The following is a 17,286-nucleotide window of genomic DNA, read 5'->3' as shown; positions in this document are numbered from 1 at the left end:
GGGGGAAAACATTACGAAACCAAGGAACCACCTCCAGCCTTCTGAAGAGTCGATTACTCCAGGAAGCTCCTCAACACAACACCACAACCTTCTCATCTACCACGTGCCACATCGGTGAAAACCAAGCAAAATGCGGACTTCTTCGATCCTCCTCCCAGCACTTTGTGCTTCGGTCTTTGCGGCCCCAGTCTACCCAGATCTCAACATCAACGCCGCCCTGCCAGGTGATGCCATCAAGGACATCTCTCAGTACTTCAACATGTTGGCACAGAAGACCCAGGAGGGCAGGCAGATGGCACAGGCACCAGCCTGCGACGTGACCGCAGCAGTGATGCCAGTCGCATGTAAGTAAATACCAAGAGAAAAAAAGAGGAAAACCCTCCATCACATTATACAACAGGGACACTAACACATAAACACCAGCGCCCAGCCCTCTTCCAGCCGTCTCAGCAGGCCTGGTTCTTAAGCACGTCGCCATCGGCCGTGGCACTCAGAACTACACCTGCGACACCACCAACTCCACAGCAGCGCCCACCGCCACCGGCGCTGTCGCCACCCTCTTCAACGCCAGCTGCATTGCTTCCACTTACCCGGACCTGCTCAACATGCTGCCACGCGTGTCCTTGGCCTTCAACCTGACCGCCTCAGGCGCCTACCCCAAGAACTTGGTTCCAGCCTCCACCAACGCCAGACTTGCCCCGGGCAACTACGTGATCAGCGGCCACCACTTCTTCACCAACACTACCACGCCTTTCTTCAACCTCGACACCGACACGCTCAAGCTGGGCGAGATCCCCTGCAGCAAGGCCGCCGCCGTCAACGCCCCCGCCGATGCTCCCACCGGCCAGCAGGGCGAGAAGGCTGTCCCGTGGCTGAAGCTTTCGGCCAGGGAGGGCGCCACCGGTCGGCTGCAGGAGGTCTACCGCCTGGAGACAGCCGGTGGAAGTGCCCCGAGCACGTGTGCCGGCATGCCGGCCTCATTCGAGGTTGAGTACAGCGCACAGTAAGTACCACCACTTCTTCATTCAGTTATGTATCAGTTGGTGATCAAGTCACTAACAATCTCTGCTCTAGATACTGGTTCTACGAGTCCTCATCATAAACAAAGTGCGACACATTGTGCCGTGGACACAATGACATATACGCTTGTCTTTCTTTTTCTCTTCACAAAGTGCGATACCATAGTCGAAGGCGTCAGGGCGTTTCTAAGGATGTTTTTCCTTACCGGGGGGCTTTCTCTTCTCAGCCGACTCCACCCAGTAGTGTTGACGACGGCAGGAGGATCGAGAGGCCGGCGTAGGAAGGGGCTTGAGACATAGCACGCCAACACCAATAAAACTTCTAATCCCCCTTTTACATCCAATCTTTTGTCTTGTGTGTGTCTTGGTTGTGTTGAAACCTAAGCAGTTGCTCTATGCAGATGTGCCGTGCCCCCGTGTAAGCCCTAATCGCAAAGTAGCTCTCCTTCTCACACACAAAACATCGGTCTCATCACAAGCAGGAAGGGGATATCAACCGTTCGATCTCGAGTCTCACCTGCCAACCTAAACCCAGAAAAGTAAATCGAATCGGTGGTGTGCACCCACCTCCGTACGGAGGGACGCGGCTTTTGGATGAACACTCGCACTCGACAAGCTTTCGTGCGGCTGAAGTCTGCAACCAGGAGAGAGCCCAACCCAACGTTTTATCGCGGCAGATTTAAGTTTCGGGCTGTGCTAGTGCCTGCATGTATCTCAACCGTGTTAGGATGTCGCAAGAAAAAGGAAGGAAGAAAACCCTAAACTTCGCATGCACGTTGGGTTCAGACGGTGACACTGAAAGGGGGCTCTGTCCTCAGTGTCGTCGGCAACCCTAACGTGCGACGCGAAACACGGGGGCCTGGGGATGCAAATGTACAACCCTACCTACCATTTTCCCATCTTGCGTTTCCTCCAAAATTCCCCGATTGCTGAAAGGTGTGTGGCCCAGGCAGCTTCTGGCCCAGGCACGGGAATGCAGGGGAAAGGCCGGCGTGGTTACAGCAGAGTCGGATCCCGGGGGGCTTGGTGGGTTACATTCACATGTCACTGGTCGCGAGGGGAATGATGGTTCGTTGAACGAATGAGCCTCTTATCGGACTTCAGCTTTCATCTCTATCACCAAGTACACCCACGAGGATTGGAAAGGGGCCGTCCGCAGTGGCCTCACTCAGTATGCCTTGCCCGACCGTGGAAGCTCGCATGGATGGCAAGCAACATATGTGCTTGGTTGTCATAGCACAAGGCCATTTGTGACCCCAGAACACACATACACACGGTGGAAGATTGACTATCACGCGCTCAGGCTGACATGTGATGGTTGAGATTATAATATAGAGCATCACCCTTGTGCAGAAACAACATGGCAAAATGCTGGTTTTAACCTCTAAGACCGGTAATTATGCATTATCCTGGCACCAACACCCTGATTAACGGGTAGGGCACCAAAAAGTCTCTAATGCCAATATGTGACAGCGAAGGTGTGAAAAGGGTAATACAGCTTCTCGGCGCCTCGAAAGAAGGTGGGGCAGAGAAGGTCCGGCTGTATTACCTTGGTCGTCATGAGCATCGCCCGAGCCCTTCGTGTCCCCGTGTCTTGTCTCAAACAGCCGCCCTGGACAAATGAATCATTCCGCATTTTTTCCCCAACAGTCATTCCACTATAATTCGCCCGTCTTGTGACCGCGCCTGTGTCCGGAACCACAATTCCATATACATGTCCCGCGTTTTCCATTGTGCTGGCGGGTACATATCATATTCAAAAACACTACATTACCGCCGCAGACCCCAATACCACGTGCCATGGTCAGGAGCTCTAGTCGTGTCTTCATGCTCTGATGGCACGCTCGATCTCGGCCCGGTTCGAACAATGAATGGCAGCTGCGGGTCGCCCATCGCACACAGCGCTTCCCGGGCGTTGGTTTCCAACTGCTCCTACTCGTTTGAGAACCGCTGAGGCCTCTACGCCTTTCGGGATCGTGTGGTAGTGCCGTTGGGCTTGGCACCGGTGGTCTTGACGTCTCCGATCAGGATACCATTGGTGCCGGACATACCGTGCACCAGGTCGTGTGGATCGGGCAGAGGAGCCTGGGACATACGGCGGAGCGACTTGCGGTGGTTGGGCTTGGAATCCTTCTTGTAGGTCGCGATGTAGAAGGAGATGAAAAGCACCAGGTAAGAAGTGAGAACACCGATGCCAGCAAAAGCGGCGAACTCCTCACCAGCACACTTGCCGTGATTGGGCATCCAGGTGAAGTAGGTGGATGTGAAGTATGTGTAAGAGGCGAAGTAGACAAATCCTGTGATGGGTTAGCAAAGCAACCTAGATGATGTCTTAACTGGGGCAAACTGACCAAGATCAATGATGAACTGAATGATCTGCAGGCGAGTGACCCACTCCTTCCACCAGATACGAACGCCACGTGCGCTCTGGAAGTAGTACCAGTACATGAGAACGTGGACCGTCAAGTTCAGTGAAATGACAACCCAGGACACGGAGGTGCTTCCGAGCAGTTGTGTGTAGCACAAGACAGCAGTGGCTCCATGGTGATAGCAGTGAAGGAAGGCTACATAGAGATGTGTCAGCAACAGAGGCAGTTGACAGCGCTACCGGATACTCAATGGGTACGCACTCAATGGCTTCTTCTTGAGGAAGAGGAAGACGGTGTCCAACAGCTCGAGATACTTTGTCAGGTAGTTCAGCTGTGAGAAGGGGTTGTTAGTTTCCGGAACCGATCTTGACACACAACTGTATACGGAGACGTGGACATACGTAGTAAAGAACAACGAGAGGCTGGGTCCAGCCACCGTCGTGGTCGCAAATAGCGTGGAAGATTCCTCCACGAACGACTGTGGGTAGCAGTTGCTCAATGAAGAGGGCCAGCAGTATCCCGGAGATGGCAGTGAGGTAAAAGTTGTGGACCAGGAAGAAGGCCTTGAGCTTGAAAGGCTCCCGGTTGCGCATGAGCTCGCGGCCACCGAAGATGACGATGTAGTAGAGGATGACGAAAATGCCCGTCTCTTTAAGAGTGGACATGGGAGTCTCCCCGGCGACGAAGCGGAACTCGCTGACGGGGTAGCCGGTGAACAAAGTCCATACTTTGTCAAAGATTGGCCATAACTGGATACCGAAGGGCCGATCGATGGTCGGCAGCGGTAACCGCTCGTAGAAGGTAGCGGAGGCTGCGTTGTCCATTGTGTCTCGGGAGTCCGGTGACAGCGGATGCGACGGCTGCGGCTACTGTGGAAGAGGTGTCAGCCAAGAAACGTTCAATTGAGAAGGGAGAAGCCCGTATGAGCCACAGCTGGTTTTTGGCCTCGATCTAGAGTCGAGACGAAACCTGGCGGGTAGTGAAGAGCATTGTGTGGGCGGTGGGCGAGGAGAACGTACATATAGCTCGAGTTGGTTGCGAGCACGTCTGCCCCGAGCTGAGCTGAGCTTAGCTTACGCGACGGCCGGCAGAAAAGGAAGGACAAGAAGACAATTGACTCTCTCTCAACAAAAGCCCCTAAGCAAACCACCGTCCGCAACGAAGCAAAGACAGCACGGCGCAGCACAACTGGGGAAAGGGAGGAAGAAGAAGGGTCGGGATTGGGGGGGGACAGGAATAAAAGAGAAGAAGGAGGGCGATGATGATGGTGATGGGGAAGTGGGAAAAGTTTATCAATCGGGGGATCTACTCGCAGGAACGGGATTAGGACCAGGAAAAAGGAGATGTGTTTAATCTGCCAGGTACGCAGGGGTCGGGCGAGTGGCAGTCGCATCCAGACTGCCAAAGTCGAGACTAGTACCTCTGGCGACAGCACCACCAGGCCGCCAGGCAAAGCGCAGCCAAGCGCAAAGGGCTACTGGTGCTACTGCAACCCGTACCCGCACACCCGCACACCCGGCACGACCGCACAGGCACCCGTACGTCGCGAGAGCAAGGCAGGCTTTTCCTAGCGGCTGCACCTGCCCGCGCTCGGTTCTGCCGGTCCAAAAGACGCACCTGTCTCGCAGTGTCTCGCTCACAATCCCTCACAATAGACCTGCGCAGACATGGGCCCAGGCATTGTTCGGCACCTGCTCAACAACAGCACAGACCAGACGGGTCGGACGAAACTACAGCTAAATGTCCACTACAGAATGTAAACCATAAACCATCCTCCCAGGCATTCAATTGACATGTCTAGGTAGGTGAACACCTAGGTGTTCAGGTAACCAGGTTTCCTAATACCCAGCCAGATACCCACGTAGAGGTATGCCGAGAATGGGGTGATCTGGGAGAAGTAGCCTCGGGACAGATGCAATCCTTGTAAAGGCCGTAAAGGCCGTAAAGGCCTCCCTCCCTACAGTACTAGACAAATCATAAGTCTACCTGCCAACCTGCGTACCTATCCAGCTGATCCAGATGGTAATCCCCCGAGCAGCGAGGGCCTCGGGCCAAGACGCCGGGGCCGATAGTCTGCTGGGGTGCCGGTATTTTACTCCATCTAATCTCAACGCGTCGGGGTCTCATTTCACGTCCAACCTCTCCGTCGGCCTCCCATGCCTCCCAACCGCCGATGGCCCCGACTCAACACATTTGCATGTGATGTGAGTGTGTGTGTATGCGCGTGTTTTGAGGCCAGGCAGGGGAGAGGTTGGACGAGAACGAGCAACCTCGCAGCGACGAGACTCGCTAGAGAATTGCGTCGTGCCTGACGTGCAGCCAGGGAGAGTGAGTGAGTCTACTAGTCTATGTAGGGTACTGTACACACGCAGACCAGGGACAAGCATGTGACGTGCAGCTACTCAACGTACACAATCAATATAGGCAAGCCGGGCAGGCCGCACATTGCAACTCTTGTTCCTGGATTCCACATGCAGGTGGTCTGATATCAACATCTCGACACATGGCATTGATGTCATGCCGTAGAGTGTTCCTGCAGCGAGGAACGTTGCTTCTTCGGAATGAACTCGCATTCGGCAGGTCGAGCCTGTGGTTCTGTGGTCCCAGTGCTCGGAACACGAACCGAGCGTGCTTGTCGATGTTCGCTGTTCACTGGTCGCTGTTCACTGGTCGCTGTTCACTGGTCGCTGTTCACTAATCGCCCTGCGAACCTGAGCCCTGGGAACGGAGAGCAACCGACACGGTGGAGTCTGGACAGCCACTTTACAGGCAGTGTGCCGTTCGATGCAGCTGCCTTATATAGATGTTGAGTGTTGCTTTACAAGTCCACCACCCTCCATCGTGAATCCTCCAGGCAGCGCATATGGATGAGTGAACGTGTTGGGAGCGGATCGACCCCAGAGAGCCAAGCACCGAGTCCCACGAGTACACAGCATCAGCGATTCACTCAGCCAGGCCTGAGACGCGATAGTGGTGAATTGCTGGTTTGCTCACCAAAGCAGCACGGCCAATTGGCCAGTCCGGGGTTGGGTGGGCCTCCAGCAAGAGGATCCTCGTAGCAAGCCGCCCAATCACGAGCCTTGCAAGAGGTGACCCGACAACTTCCTTCCTGCCAGCCGAACGCAGTCTGGCAGCTTGGGCCTGGCTCCTGGCTTACCCGCAGCTCTGGCTCTAGTCGAGCGCAAGTGGTCCGATCTTGATAGGCACCCTACTCTACCGGAAAACTGCTCTCCCAACCGTCAACCACCACCACACTCAGCACACCACACCCGACCACCCACGACCGCACCACTCTCCACTCTCCACTCACTTACGATTGTGAGGTCAGCCCTTTTTTCGCTCCCTTTGTCGCTGCCACCCATATACCAAACCCGAGACCGAGCACACAGCAGGAGCTGGAGAGCGACAGAAAAAAAAATCATGTCTTTCCTCCGTATCGCAGCCCGTGGCCCCACGGCCTCGACCTTCTTCCGTGCAACCACCCTGCGTACCACCGCCGCTCGTCCTCTGGTCGCCGCCCGCCCCAGCTTCAGCACCTCATCGCGCTTGCGGGCCGAGCACCACGAGGAGTCCTTTGAGGAATTCAGCGACAGGTGAGGACCCTCCGACGACCAAAAGCCTCCCTCGCCGGCGCCGGCTAGACAGCGGCAACACGTCACGTCATAGCTCGACCCAAGGGTCAATCGGGGTCAATTGGGCCCAAAAACGATGCTGTCATGGATCAATGGCTGACGAAAGCAATGCAAATACAGATACGAGAAGGAATTCGATGGTGTCCAGGATGTCTTCGAGCTCCAGGTGAGTTGGACTGCGAGCTTCCCGGCCACGCCGGACAGACGGAACAATCCGCTGACCTTCTCGACCCGACATAGCGCAACCTGAACAACGCTTTCGCCTACGATCTGGTCCCCTCTCCTTCCGTCTGCACCGCCGCGCTGAGGGCCGCCCGGAGGGTCAACGACTTCCCCACTGCCGTGCGCATCTTCGAGGGTATGGCAAACGAACCACAAGCTTCAAAGCGTCACAGACACGTCGATTGGCTGACCCCGTGTGATCCCAACAGGCATCAAGTCCAAGGTCGAGAACAAGGAGCAGTACCAGCAATACCTCACTGAGCTCGAGCCCCTGCGCAAGGAGCTCGGCGTCCTGCTCAAGGAGGACCTGTACCCCGAGGAGCAGGCCGAGCACTAGATACCCGCGACCAGCGAACCTCGCCAAACCACACGAGGCGCGGGCACTCTACTCTGCACTGCGCGGGAGGAGGCATTTCAATCTTGAATCCAAGTTGCTAGGCGAGGCTGAGCAAGGCCGGATCTGTATATGTGTGCTACTACCAAACAAAAAACCAACCTTAGACAAAAAAGCAGCCAGCTTGGGACTACCATTTTCATAGAAGGCGGGAGGGGGAAATTCTGACGTTGTTCACGTTCTCATGTCAGCCGAAGCGAAATCCAGTGACGGTAGCGGTGCCTTCTCCCCTGGTGCACTGATGTCGGGTAATGTACGAGCAGCAGAGGAGGCCCATGAGGAGCTTTAATCTTCTAATCTTCCTATCTACTCACTTGGCTGTTCAGCAGCTCCACGCCTTGTGAATTGGGTCCAAGGTGAGAGGTTTTTGCCATGATCTCCTCTCCGCCCAGAAGGAAGAGAAGCAACAGCGTAGTACTCGCCCACACGGACCGCGGACACAGAGCGAGTCAGCCACGATGGTATATTACCTTACTGGCTATGAGCAACAAAGTGAAACCGCTCGGCAAGCCTCTATGTCAAACTCTTTGCTCCCAGACCGAGGAGTTGGACAATGCGCTCCGGTTCGTCCGTATGGACACGACAGCAAATAGTTGCAAGCACAAGGAGCTAAGCCACGTCCTTCCGCTACACGACCTGAGCTTCCCTGCCTGTTCGATCGAAGTTTCGGAGCCTTGCGGATTGTGCCAGCGAGTGGTGAACAGCTGCAACAGCACCATGGGGCTGGGGAAAAGCAGTAGCGGTAGCATGTGGACTTGCCCGTGATGTCTCTGCTTCGTGTCCAATTTCCAGCCCATATACACACAGACGTCGAGTGTCCTCATTATATAGGCACTCCTGGAAAAGAAAGGTATAGAAAAGATCAGGTCTTGGAGGCTGGGGGAAGGGGAGGCCAGCAAACGAGTTACGACTGGCCCTCCCCGATATTCTACCACATCATCCTTCGAGATCACGGCTCAGTATGTACATTGAATGACATCTCGCCGCGCTGGAGTTTGTATCACAATGCAAGCCTATGTGCGCTCAGGATCAAACCATTTGCCCTTCATTGACAAGCGGTTCTCACTAATCCAGTTTCATATATCGACAAAGTAATTCAAAAAGTATACAGCCGAGACGCTGCAAGTTGCCGTTACAAATATTTCACGACCGTGTCATTCGGCAAAGTCTTTTTTGCAGACAGCTCGCTTGGCCTTCGATCAAGTCGATACTTGAGTGATGACAGTGAGTGGTGCTTCTGTCCCAGCTCATAAGTGACACGAAGCAGATTCGACAGACGAAGGAAAGGACAGTGTCAGCCGACAAGAGAAGACAAAGAATTACCAGTTAGAGACGTAAAGTCGACTTTACTGTCTGCTTGGAATTACACAATCAATGAGCGCCCTGTGCCTATTGCCGCCATGAGACGAGCAGCGCCTTTTTCATGTGGCCACAGTGCAAAATGCTGTGTCTGATTCTTGTTCGTGCGACAGATTATGAGTAATACGCGAAAAAGGTGCTTGCTGTTCTCACAGATTACAGCAATATTAAAATATTTACTCCCTGGGCACATGGCCATCTCGCTAAACCCTACAGCTTCCACTTCCTACACCACTATATTACCTGTTCCTATTTCACTAGAAGTTCTCCTTCAAATGTGTGCTCCTCGGACCAAAGACGCCTGAGATTGGGCCTGGTCCGCTGCCGTTCCCGCCGTTCCCATTGTCGCCGACCGGGCTCGTGTTGCGGCTGGACACTTGGCGGACGCGAGGACTACGGGGAACACTGCTCCCCCTAGTCTCGCGGCCACCGAACCGGCTTTTGTAGTTGCGCAGCTCGTCATTCTTCCTGTCTAGCTCGCGCTCTGCGCTGAGGCGCTGGGCCTTCTCGTCCTGGTACAGCCGCCAGGCGTCGTGGCGGGCCGTATCCACGCTGAGCCCCCGGAGCTTGACAACATTATCAGAGGCTCTCTTCTCAAGCTCGGCGATTTGGCTCTTCAGGGTTGTGTTCTCTTCCCCTAGAGAAGCAGCCTTGTCCGATGCGTCCTGATACCGGCTGCGCGCATATTCGACATCCTTTCTCAGGAATATTAGCTGCTTCTCAAGAGCCGCCGCGTTCTCTCGCGACGATGCGAGTTCTAATTCCCGTTGGGCGGCTGTCGTAGTGTTGGGATTGTCCGAGTTTGCCAGCTCCTGCAATCTCATTTCAAGCTCGTGTTTTTCTTCTGAAAGCTTGGTCGCCTTTGCCTGGCTGCTATCGAGCGATTTCTGCATTTTGTCTTTTTCTTTGAGCAACTTGTTGCGCTCCTCCTCGAAGATGTTGCGTTCTCTGATGGCTTGTTGGTATTTAGGCTGGAAGCTCTTCACAGTCTTCACCCAACCCCTCAGCTCTTCACCTTTTTGGTCCAAAGCAGCCTTCAAATCCTTTGCCTGTGGCTTGTTAGTATGGTTCCAACGGGGACAGCCTGCTCTTCAGTCACCTACCTGAACTACAAGATCCTCAAGCCTCTCAATGGAGATCTGAGCTTGATTGCCGGTGAGAATGGCATCGGTTCCGAGGTATTTTCTTAAATCATCGCTTATCTCAGGCGGTGACTCAATCCGGGCCCGTTTTGGAGTTTCGGAGACATCGTTGCCTTCGTCCAACCGCCGCTTTCGGCTACCAGAAGAGAAATATCGACTCCGAAATGCCTTGTACCGATCAAAGACATCTTCGGGGACCGTCTGGTGCTCCCATGTCTCCCATCTTGTTTCAGGGTGAGTGAAGTGTCCTTCATCGTCAACGAGATAGCGAATCAAGTCCTGCGCCATTTCATGTGGTTGCGGGATTCGCTCGTACATCCACTCGTCCTCGAGATGTCTAGAAAGGAAGGCCACACAGAGAGCTTGTGCCCGCTTCCGTTCGAACGGGTCCATCCCGGGCGACAGGCGCCGATTGATATGTTCGAGCGTGTAGACCTCCACGAGAGAAAATACTAATGGCTCCTGTTTGTCTAAACTGTCGGTCTTGTAGTGGTCGAGCAAGCCAGAATGCTCGGCGGTCTGGTCGTATGCAAGCACAATGTTCGCAGTGTGCACAGGTTGCGCATCTTCAATAGATGTGTCAATCAATACCACTCTGCAAGTCGAGCCCTGGCCAATTGGTATTTGAGGCCAAGCTCCTTGAGTATGTCGATATACAAAGCCACCCTGTGACAGTATGGCCTCCAATGACTTCAAGACGGTACCAGAATCAGCAAGGATGGCAATTTCTACGGCTGCATCACGCAAACCTTCCAAGAACTCGTATGCGAATGACAGCTTGCTGCTGGTGTCTCTGGCATATCTCACCCACTCTTCCTGGGATAGCCCGGGAAGGTCTTTGTGGTAAGGTGGTAGGTTGCTCAGTTCAGTGAGATACTGAAGCATTCCATCGATTTTGGCGGCATTTTTGTGATCTGGCGACGCAGCGATGTCGCGATAGACACCCGTAGTAAACGTCTGTATTTCTTGACGGTGGTCATTGATGTAGTCCAAAACCTCAGCGCGAAGTCTAGCGGCAGGGGGAATAGGAACAAGGTACTCGTTCGGTGCACTGTCCTCGGAGGAAAGAATATCGAAGTCCTGGTCGTCGTGCATGACGACGTCACCGTGGCCCTCACTTGATGCAACGCCAGGTTCGGCGTCTTCAGGCAAACCGCTGCTTGGTCGAACTTCAAGGTCAGGAGCGACGTTGAGATCGACGGAGGCGAGCAGGGCCGATGGAGTGACAGTAGCAGGTACATCACTACCTTCAAGACTTGCTTCCATGTGTTGTTTCAAGGCACTTGATGGTAAAGCTAGGCCCTCAATTGTGCCCAACGCTGCCGCAGGGGGGTTCAAGGATGCCATGCCAGAATCAATAATCGTCGCATCTTGTTGAGGTTCGATATTTTCCGCGAATAATTCAGGCGGTGGTTCTTGAGCCCAAGATTCCGGGTGAACAGCAGAATGACTGAGATCAGGATGATGTAAGTTCTCGAGGGAGTCTTGCTCTACGCTGTTCAAGATCGTGGACGGTGAGACCGGTGAAGGGGGTGCATTTGGCTCTTGCCCTCCTGTGTTGTTGTCAATGATAGTGGCATTTTGATAACCGGGAATAAAAGCCTCTTGGATTGCTCTTAATTCTTCAATCGCTGAGCGCTCCGAGGAAGCAACCTGCGACTCATCCATGACTGCGTCCTACGCTCTTCTTCAAGGTATCCGGAACAACCTCGTAGTCCTCCGACGCAGTAAAAAAGTCTTCCTCGTTCTGCGTCTGGAATAGGGGAACTTCTGCTGCTAGAGGCGATACTATTTGAGCAGCTTGCTGAGAGTCGTCCGTTGGAGTCACCTCAGCCAAGGTGTTTGAAGGCTGCTCACTTTGGGAAGTGATGTGGCTGGATAGGCGTCGTGATGCCGAGCCGCCTGGCAGGTCAGAGCTGCCAATCTGAAGTTCCGCTTGAATCAAAAAGCCCTCAAAACTGGTCGCGTGCCCGCGTGAGACCGGGTTCTCTACTTGCGAATGCTCTGCCCGTGCTCCGTGCTGGCCTTCTTCCTCCAGATAGTCTCCTTCCTCCCAACGGGGGATCGAATGTGTTCCAAAGGAGCCAAGAACGGTGCCCGGCTGACGAGATGGTATCGTCGACGACTCGAATGATGGATGTTGTGTGGCGGCTCTGGTGAATGCTTCCGCTGCGGCCCGAGCCTCCTGGCCTGCTGGTGGCGAGTTACGCTCTTGGGCCGCAAAGCTAGCGCTAATAGGGCCTTGCGACAGATCTGTAGAGAAATCCTGAGAGTCGGGAATGGTTGTTTGACTGAAGCCTGGGTTTCTGGTGGTGGGTTGTGTTTGCTGAGACTCTACAAGAGCCGAGTTTACAGGCTGGGAATCTGCAACAAAGTCCAGAGATGGATGAGATGAGGCGACGAAGAACTGAGAGGGCGCGAGCTCAGTCTGAGAGTGGGGGTGAGGAAATTGTGAAAGTTGAGACGATGAGACAAAGATAACGTCGGAGAGGTCAAAATCTGGCCTTGACCTCAAGAAATCCGATTTCGATTGCAGCTCAACGAAGATGGCACCAGCGGGAGTTTGACCAGGCGTTGAGGCCTCAGAGGGTTCAACGACAGTGTCCTTCTCCGAGGTGAGACTGAGAAGGACTCGGCGCTGTTTATGCAGTTCCCAGTCCTTGACAGCGTTCTCGTTGGCGTTCTCCTCAGGCTCCTACAAAGATGGTTAGTCAAAGTCCTGGATTTTTGAGAGGAGGGGTGGCAGACCCAGGTGGGCGAAAAAGATTCACCAGTGTTGGAATCGTCTTGCCAGTCGATCTTGTAGTGACGCTTGCCGTGGATGAACTTCTCATCAACTATATCTTTGATGGCAAAGACGTTGTCTTGACGTGTATCATGGCGCAGCTTTGGTCTCTTCTCAGATATAGCACGCTCGGCCTTGACCTGACCACGAGTGCGCATGCGTGTTGGCTCTGGTGAGGAGATGACTTTCCGTGCGCGAGTGCCAATGCTATTGCGTTTGCTACTGCTGCTGTTGTTGCCGGTGTTGGTTGCCTTTCGCTTGGAGCCGCTCATTGACGCCTAGTCAAGTCTGCGGCGGCCCATGCCAGGGACCTCGGTCCGTCACGTTGCAGAGGAAGTGTTGGCGAAAGCAGCGAGCGGTACGAGAGAGAGTGTGACTACTTTATAAGTACGAGGGGCTGGATTTGGCCAAGGGTCGCCCTATCTAATGGCAGCAAGACAATGAGCGCGTTCATATGCGGGAGGTGCAGGAGGTGCATGAGGTGCGATGCGCAGGTGAGCTAAGGTGAGCGTGAACAACGGTAGCAGCAGGGGGAGGGCGGCCTACAAGGCTGGCCTTGGCCAAACTACCCAAAACGGCAGCCACGTACTCCACCTCATTTGCAACCGTTTCTTCACTGGCGAGCACAGGGGGGCCGTTCAAGTTCTCAACCTGTGTGCAGCCTGAGATTGATCTTTTGCTGCCTGTGCATGCTGCCAACAGGCAGATTTCTCTTTCATTTGTGGCAGCCAAATAAACTCAGATGTTACAATCTTAGTAGAGCTTCTAGGACCTGAGTAGTCAAGGACTCAAACGCTTGATCTGAAGATTTGATTGCAACTCGCATGGAACCCATAATCACGTGGGCGTCAGTCCAGGGAGATATTCTACAGTACAATCAGATGATGGAGATGACCAAGTCCTCTCAACAAACTATCATGCACGCGGTACCGTGACCACAGCACGGCACAGCACCTCAACGCACTGAACAGCGTCCACGGCCCTTCAGGGCTCGAGCATCGCAGTCAAAAGCTCGAGGATACCAGAAGTTACTGGTGCTCTGCAACTGGGGCCGAATGCCCAGAGGATGTCGACAAAGTCTCCTTAGTTGGGCCAAGTGGTCTATCTGAGAACACGACAATTTATGAACGAGCTCGTCTAAGCAGATTTCTTTTTGTTGAATGGTCGTCAGGTTGGCCTTCAACGAACAGCCCTATCATGAAGACGTGAACAGCTTCTTGTCTTTGCCCTGTTGCACGGCAGAATTCATCCTTTATCGGCACTCAGCAACAGAGCCATCGCTGTACTGAGCACACGTGCTGCAGCCCGGCTGATCGGCCGTACGTTCATTTTCTGCATGTCCTTATTCAGCCCCCGGGCTGGTGCTCAAATCCAATAAATCTTGCACGTTTTCCTATCGGCCTTTGTGGACATCCATTCGCGGCTAGACCCGCCCCTCATAGATCCCAGTCCAGGCCTGAGAATAGCTTCTCATTTCCCTGTTTAGTATGTGGTTCAACACTTCAAATATCCACGGGAGTGCACCGTGATGTATTGGCAGACAATGTCAAGCTGCTTTAACCTTCCCAGAAACTTGTGCTATTCGCCTATTCCCGTGACCGAGATCTGGAGACTGACACCCTGAAAGGACCCCGAAATCAAATACCCAGGCAGAGCCAGCCTTAAGGCTGAACCTATGTTCGGCATGCGGCCACAATACCCGCTACTCGCCGTTGTCAGTGCCACTGAGGGTGCCGCCGAGACCACTCTCCCAGGGGCTGCTTTCTATGTTGTCCCTACTGCATTCCCGACCTCAGTCTACTCATCCTATTACGGTAAGACTATCCTGCCAGGATCCCAGGCGCCCGGCTATCGATTTGAGTCCTGACAGTAGAAAGTCCAACCCGGTCCAACACAGGAGCCTCAACTAGCCATCTATGATTCCGTGTTGAATATTACGTTCTCGTTGAACCTTATAGATCTATTAACTATACCAATGGAAGACCTCGACCCTGTCCTTTACCCCGTGGCTGCTACCAATCTCTCAGATAGTGCCAGCGCTGCTGTAATTTCAGCCGCCGTGGACGAGATTCTTCAAATCATATCAGCTAACAGTAGCGGCCTGGCCGGTAATTGTTCCAAATGTGTGGCAGCACTATCAGTCGCGAAGTTGGCAGCCAACCTTGCGCCCACATACGTCCCAGACGCCATGGTAGCTCTCTGCCAGGCCACTGGATTCAGCTCTAACTCGTCGTGCCAAACCACTTACGAAGCGGGCAGCTTTGGGGCTGTGTGGACGCAGGTGTTGGCGAAAGCTGATGTTGCGGGCTTGGACGGCCGGTACATTTGCTCTTCTTTAAGTACGAAGTTCTGCACAGCGCCTCCAGTAATACCTGTTAAGGCTATGTTCCCTAAGGAGAGACCGGTGAACGCTAGTATGCCCGTGAGGAGTGGGAAAAGGGCAAAGATCTTCCACCTCTCAGATATGCATCTGGGTAAGCAACAAACCCCTCTGAGAGATATTTGACTGAGTTCTATCGATAGATCCGAGATATGAGATTGGTACGGAAGGAGAGTGTACAAGCAGTCCTTGTTGCCGGCCTAGCAGCGCTCTATCGAATGGTAGTATGCCAGCTGTCGAGCTCCCGGCTCCTTTATATGGATATTATAGATGTGACTCGCCATATTATTTGGCACTCGCAGCTCTGCAGTCCATTGGACCGTTGACGGGGACATCTCGGGAGGATCCACCAGCAATGACCTTCTATACTGGAGACATGGTTACGCATGCTCCTTCTCAGGCCCAGCTCTCACAGGCATTCGTCGAAGATGTCGAGGACGCCCTCCTTCAGATGTTCAAAGCGTACATCGGCGGGCCCATTTACGCTGCCTTGGGCAACCACGATAGCAGCCCGGAGAACAACGATGCCCCACACGCAATCGACAATGATGGTCCACTGGGCGAACAATTCTCGTGGAATTATGATCACATCTCAAAACTCTGGGAACACTATAGTTGGATTAATAGTAGCACGCAAGCTGAAGCCGCCTTGCATTACGGAGCATACGCGGTCAATCATCCACTTGGGATAAGAATTATCACCCTCAATAGCGACTTCTACTACAAGGGCAATTACTATTCTTTTCTGCACTCCGCGGATCCGGACTACTCTGGGATATTCACATTCCTCATCGACGAGCTCCAGAAGGCCGAGGATGCTGGCCAGCGAGCCTATGTGATCGCTCACGTCCTTACCGGCTGTAAGTACTCTGACAAGAGTTCGTTTGAGTCCCGAGCGGTTTAGAAGGGGAAGTCTGAGACGAGGAGAAGACCATACCCCCGCAACCGTCTTGCATACCTTTATAGTTTTGAAAGCCGGAGCAACCACTGACAACGCCTTATAGGGGACGGCACAAATCCCACTCCAACTGGGGCTGATTACTTCTATCAGATCGTCGAGCGATACTCTCCCCACGTAATTGCGGGGATTTTCTTTGGCCACACTCATGAAGACCAAGCTTTCATCTACTACAGCAAGAACGGCACGAATCCGTCTGCTGAGAATGCGGTTGCCAACGCCTGGGTTGGCCCGTCCCTCACGCCGCTTACAAATCTGAACTCTGGGTAAGTGATAACTGTACTGGTTTCCATACTAGGATCCTTTACCCCTTCTTTTTTCCCTTTCATAAAGTGAGAAAGGGTAGAGGCGAATATAGAGAGAAACGATGTTGTAGACAAGTAAACTTTGCTCTTGACTTTTCAAAGAGTAATTAATTAATCCCGCGGCGTACAGGTATAGGATGTACGAAATAGACACAGGCTCCTTCGAAGTCATGGACGCGTATACATTTTACTCTGACGTCTCTAAATTCTCCTCGCTCGACGGATCTGGGCCGACCTGGGAGTTTGAGTATTCCACCCGGGAGGCCTACGGGGCAGCAGCGGGATGGGGCGAGAGCGAGCCCTTGAATGCGACATTTTGGCATCGTGTCACCGAGGCCATGGAGGAAGACAGAAGCTTGGTGTCTCTGCAGAACACGTACCAGGGCAAGAGCAGTGCGCTGAGCCCCAACTGCACCAGCCAAGCCTGTGCAGAGGCAAGGATTTGCTACATGAGGAGCGGAAGTGTTGGATTGGGGAGGCAGTGTCCTCAGGGATTTGGGAGCGTCCAGTCTCCGTTCACGGGGCAAAACTTCTAGAATAGGAATTGGGCCGATATATGGAAGGAGGAATACCTTCCTGTATACATATATCAACGACACATGCAATGATGAATGCTACGAGATATCTCACGGATCTTACTCTGAGCCCTCTAAATTAGCCATGAATATGTAACCCTCTGTTCGCAAAACCATGTGTTGAGATTTGCACTGAGCAGATTCCA

At 53.5% G+C, this 17,286-nt stretch overlaps 5 protein-coding genes across 5 annotated transcripts; 3 read left to right on the top strand and 2 right to left on the bottom strand.

Moving 5' to 3' along the window:
• Positions 1 to 130: 130 nt before the first annotated feature.
• On the top strand, positions 131 to 1,102 carry J7T55_001813 (malate dehydrogenase; the record flags this gene model as incomplete). The annotated part of the gene is made up of 3 exons (XM_053142716.1): positions 131 to 344; positions 424 to 1,003; positions 1,075 to 1,102. 3 exons carry the CDS (start codon positions 131 to 133, stop codon positions 1,100 to 1,102), a joined length of 822 nt encoding a protein of 273 aa, XP_052994267.1.
• Positions 1,103 to 2,978: 1,876 nt separating this feature from the next.
• J7T55_001812 (elongation of fatty acids protein 3) lies at positions 2,979 to 4,212 on the bottom strand (the record flags this gene model as incomplete). Its single annotated transcript, XM_053142715.1, has 4 exons — positions 2,979 to 3,316; positions 3,371 to 3,583; positions 3,650 to 3,719; positions 3,790 to 4,212. 4 exons carry the CDS (start codon positions 4,210 to 4,212, stop codon positions 2,979 to 2,981), a joined length of 1,044 nt encoding a protein of 347 aa, XP_052994266.1.
• Positions 4,213 to 6,808: 2,596 nt separating this feature from the next.
• On the top strand, positions 6,809 to 7,579 carry J7T55_001811 (cytochrome c oxidase subunit va; the record flags this gene model as incomplete). The annotated part of the gene is made up of 4 exons (XM_053142713.1): positions 6,809 to 6,981; positions 7,141 to 7,186; positions 7,261 to 7,378; positions 7,452 to 7,579. The coding sequence occupies 4 exons, from the start codon at positions 6,809 to 6,811 to the stop codon at positions 7,577 to 7,579; spliced, it is 465 nt and encodes a 154-aa protein (XP_052994265.1).
• A 1,673-nt stretch (positions 7,580 to 9,252) lies between these two features.
• On the bottom strand, positions 9,253 to 13,194 carry J7T55_001810 (uncharacterized protein; the record flags this gene model as incomplete). The annotated part of the gene is made up of 6 exons (XM_053142712.1): positions 9,253 to 10,044; positions 10,099 to 10,703; positions 10,887 to 11,587; positions 11,659 to 11,690; positions 11,819 to 12,832; positions 12,886 to 13,194. 6 exons carry the CDS (start codon positions 13,192 to 13,194, stop codon positions 9,253 to 9,255), a joined length of 3,453 nt encoding a protein of 1,150 aa, XP_052994264.1.
• Positions 13,195 to 14,597: 1,403 nt separating this feature from the next.
• On the top strand, positions 14,598 to 17,101 carry J7T55_001809 (Ser/Thr protein phosphatase; the record flags this gene model as incomplete). The annotated part of the gene is made up of 5 exons (XM_053142711.1): positions 14,598 to 14,736; positions 14,950 to 15,396; positions 15,605 to 16,162; positions 16,307 to 16,526; positions 16,696 to 17,101. 5 exons carry the CDS (start codon positions 14,598 to 14,600, stop codon positions 17,099 to 17,101), a joined length of 1,770 nt encoding a protein of 589 aa, XP_052994263.1.
• Positions 17,102 to 17,286: the final 185 nt, after the last annotated feature.

Source organism: Diaporthe amygdali (genome assembly GCF_026229845.1).
Source record: "Diaporthe amygdali strain CAA958 chromosome Unknown NODE_12_length_1037015_cov_66_201586, whole genome shotgun sequence".
Taxonomy (NCBI): Eukaryota; Fungi; Ascomycota; class Sordariomycetes; order Diaporthales; family Diaporthaceae; genus Diaporthe; species Diaporthe amygdali.
The sequence above is the reverse complement of the archived record's forward strand: the minus strand, read 5'-3'. Positions and strand labels throughout refer to the sequence as shown.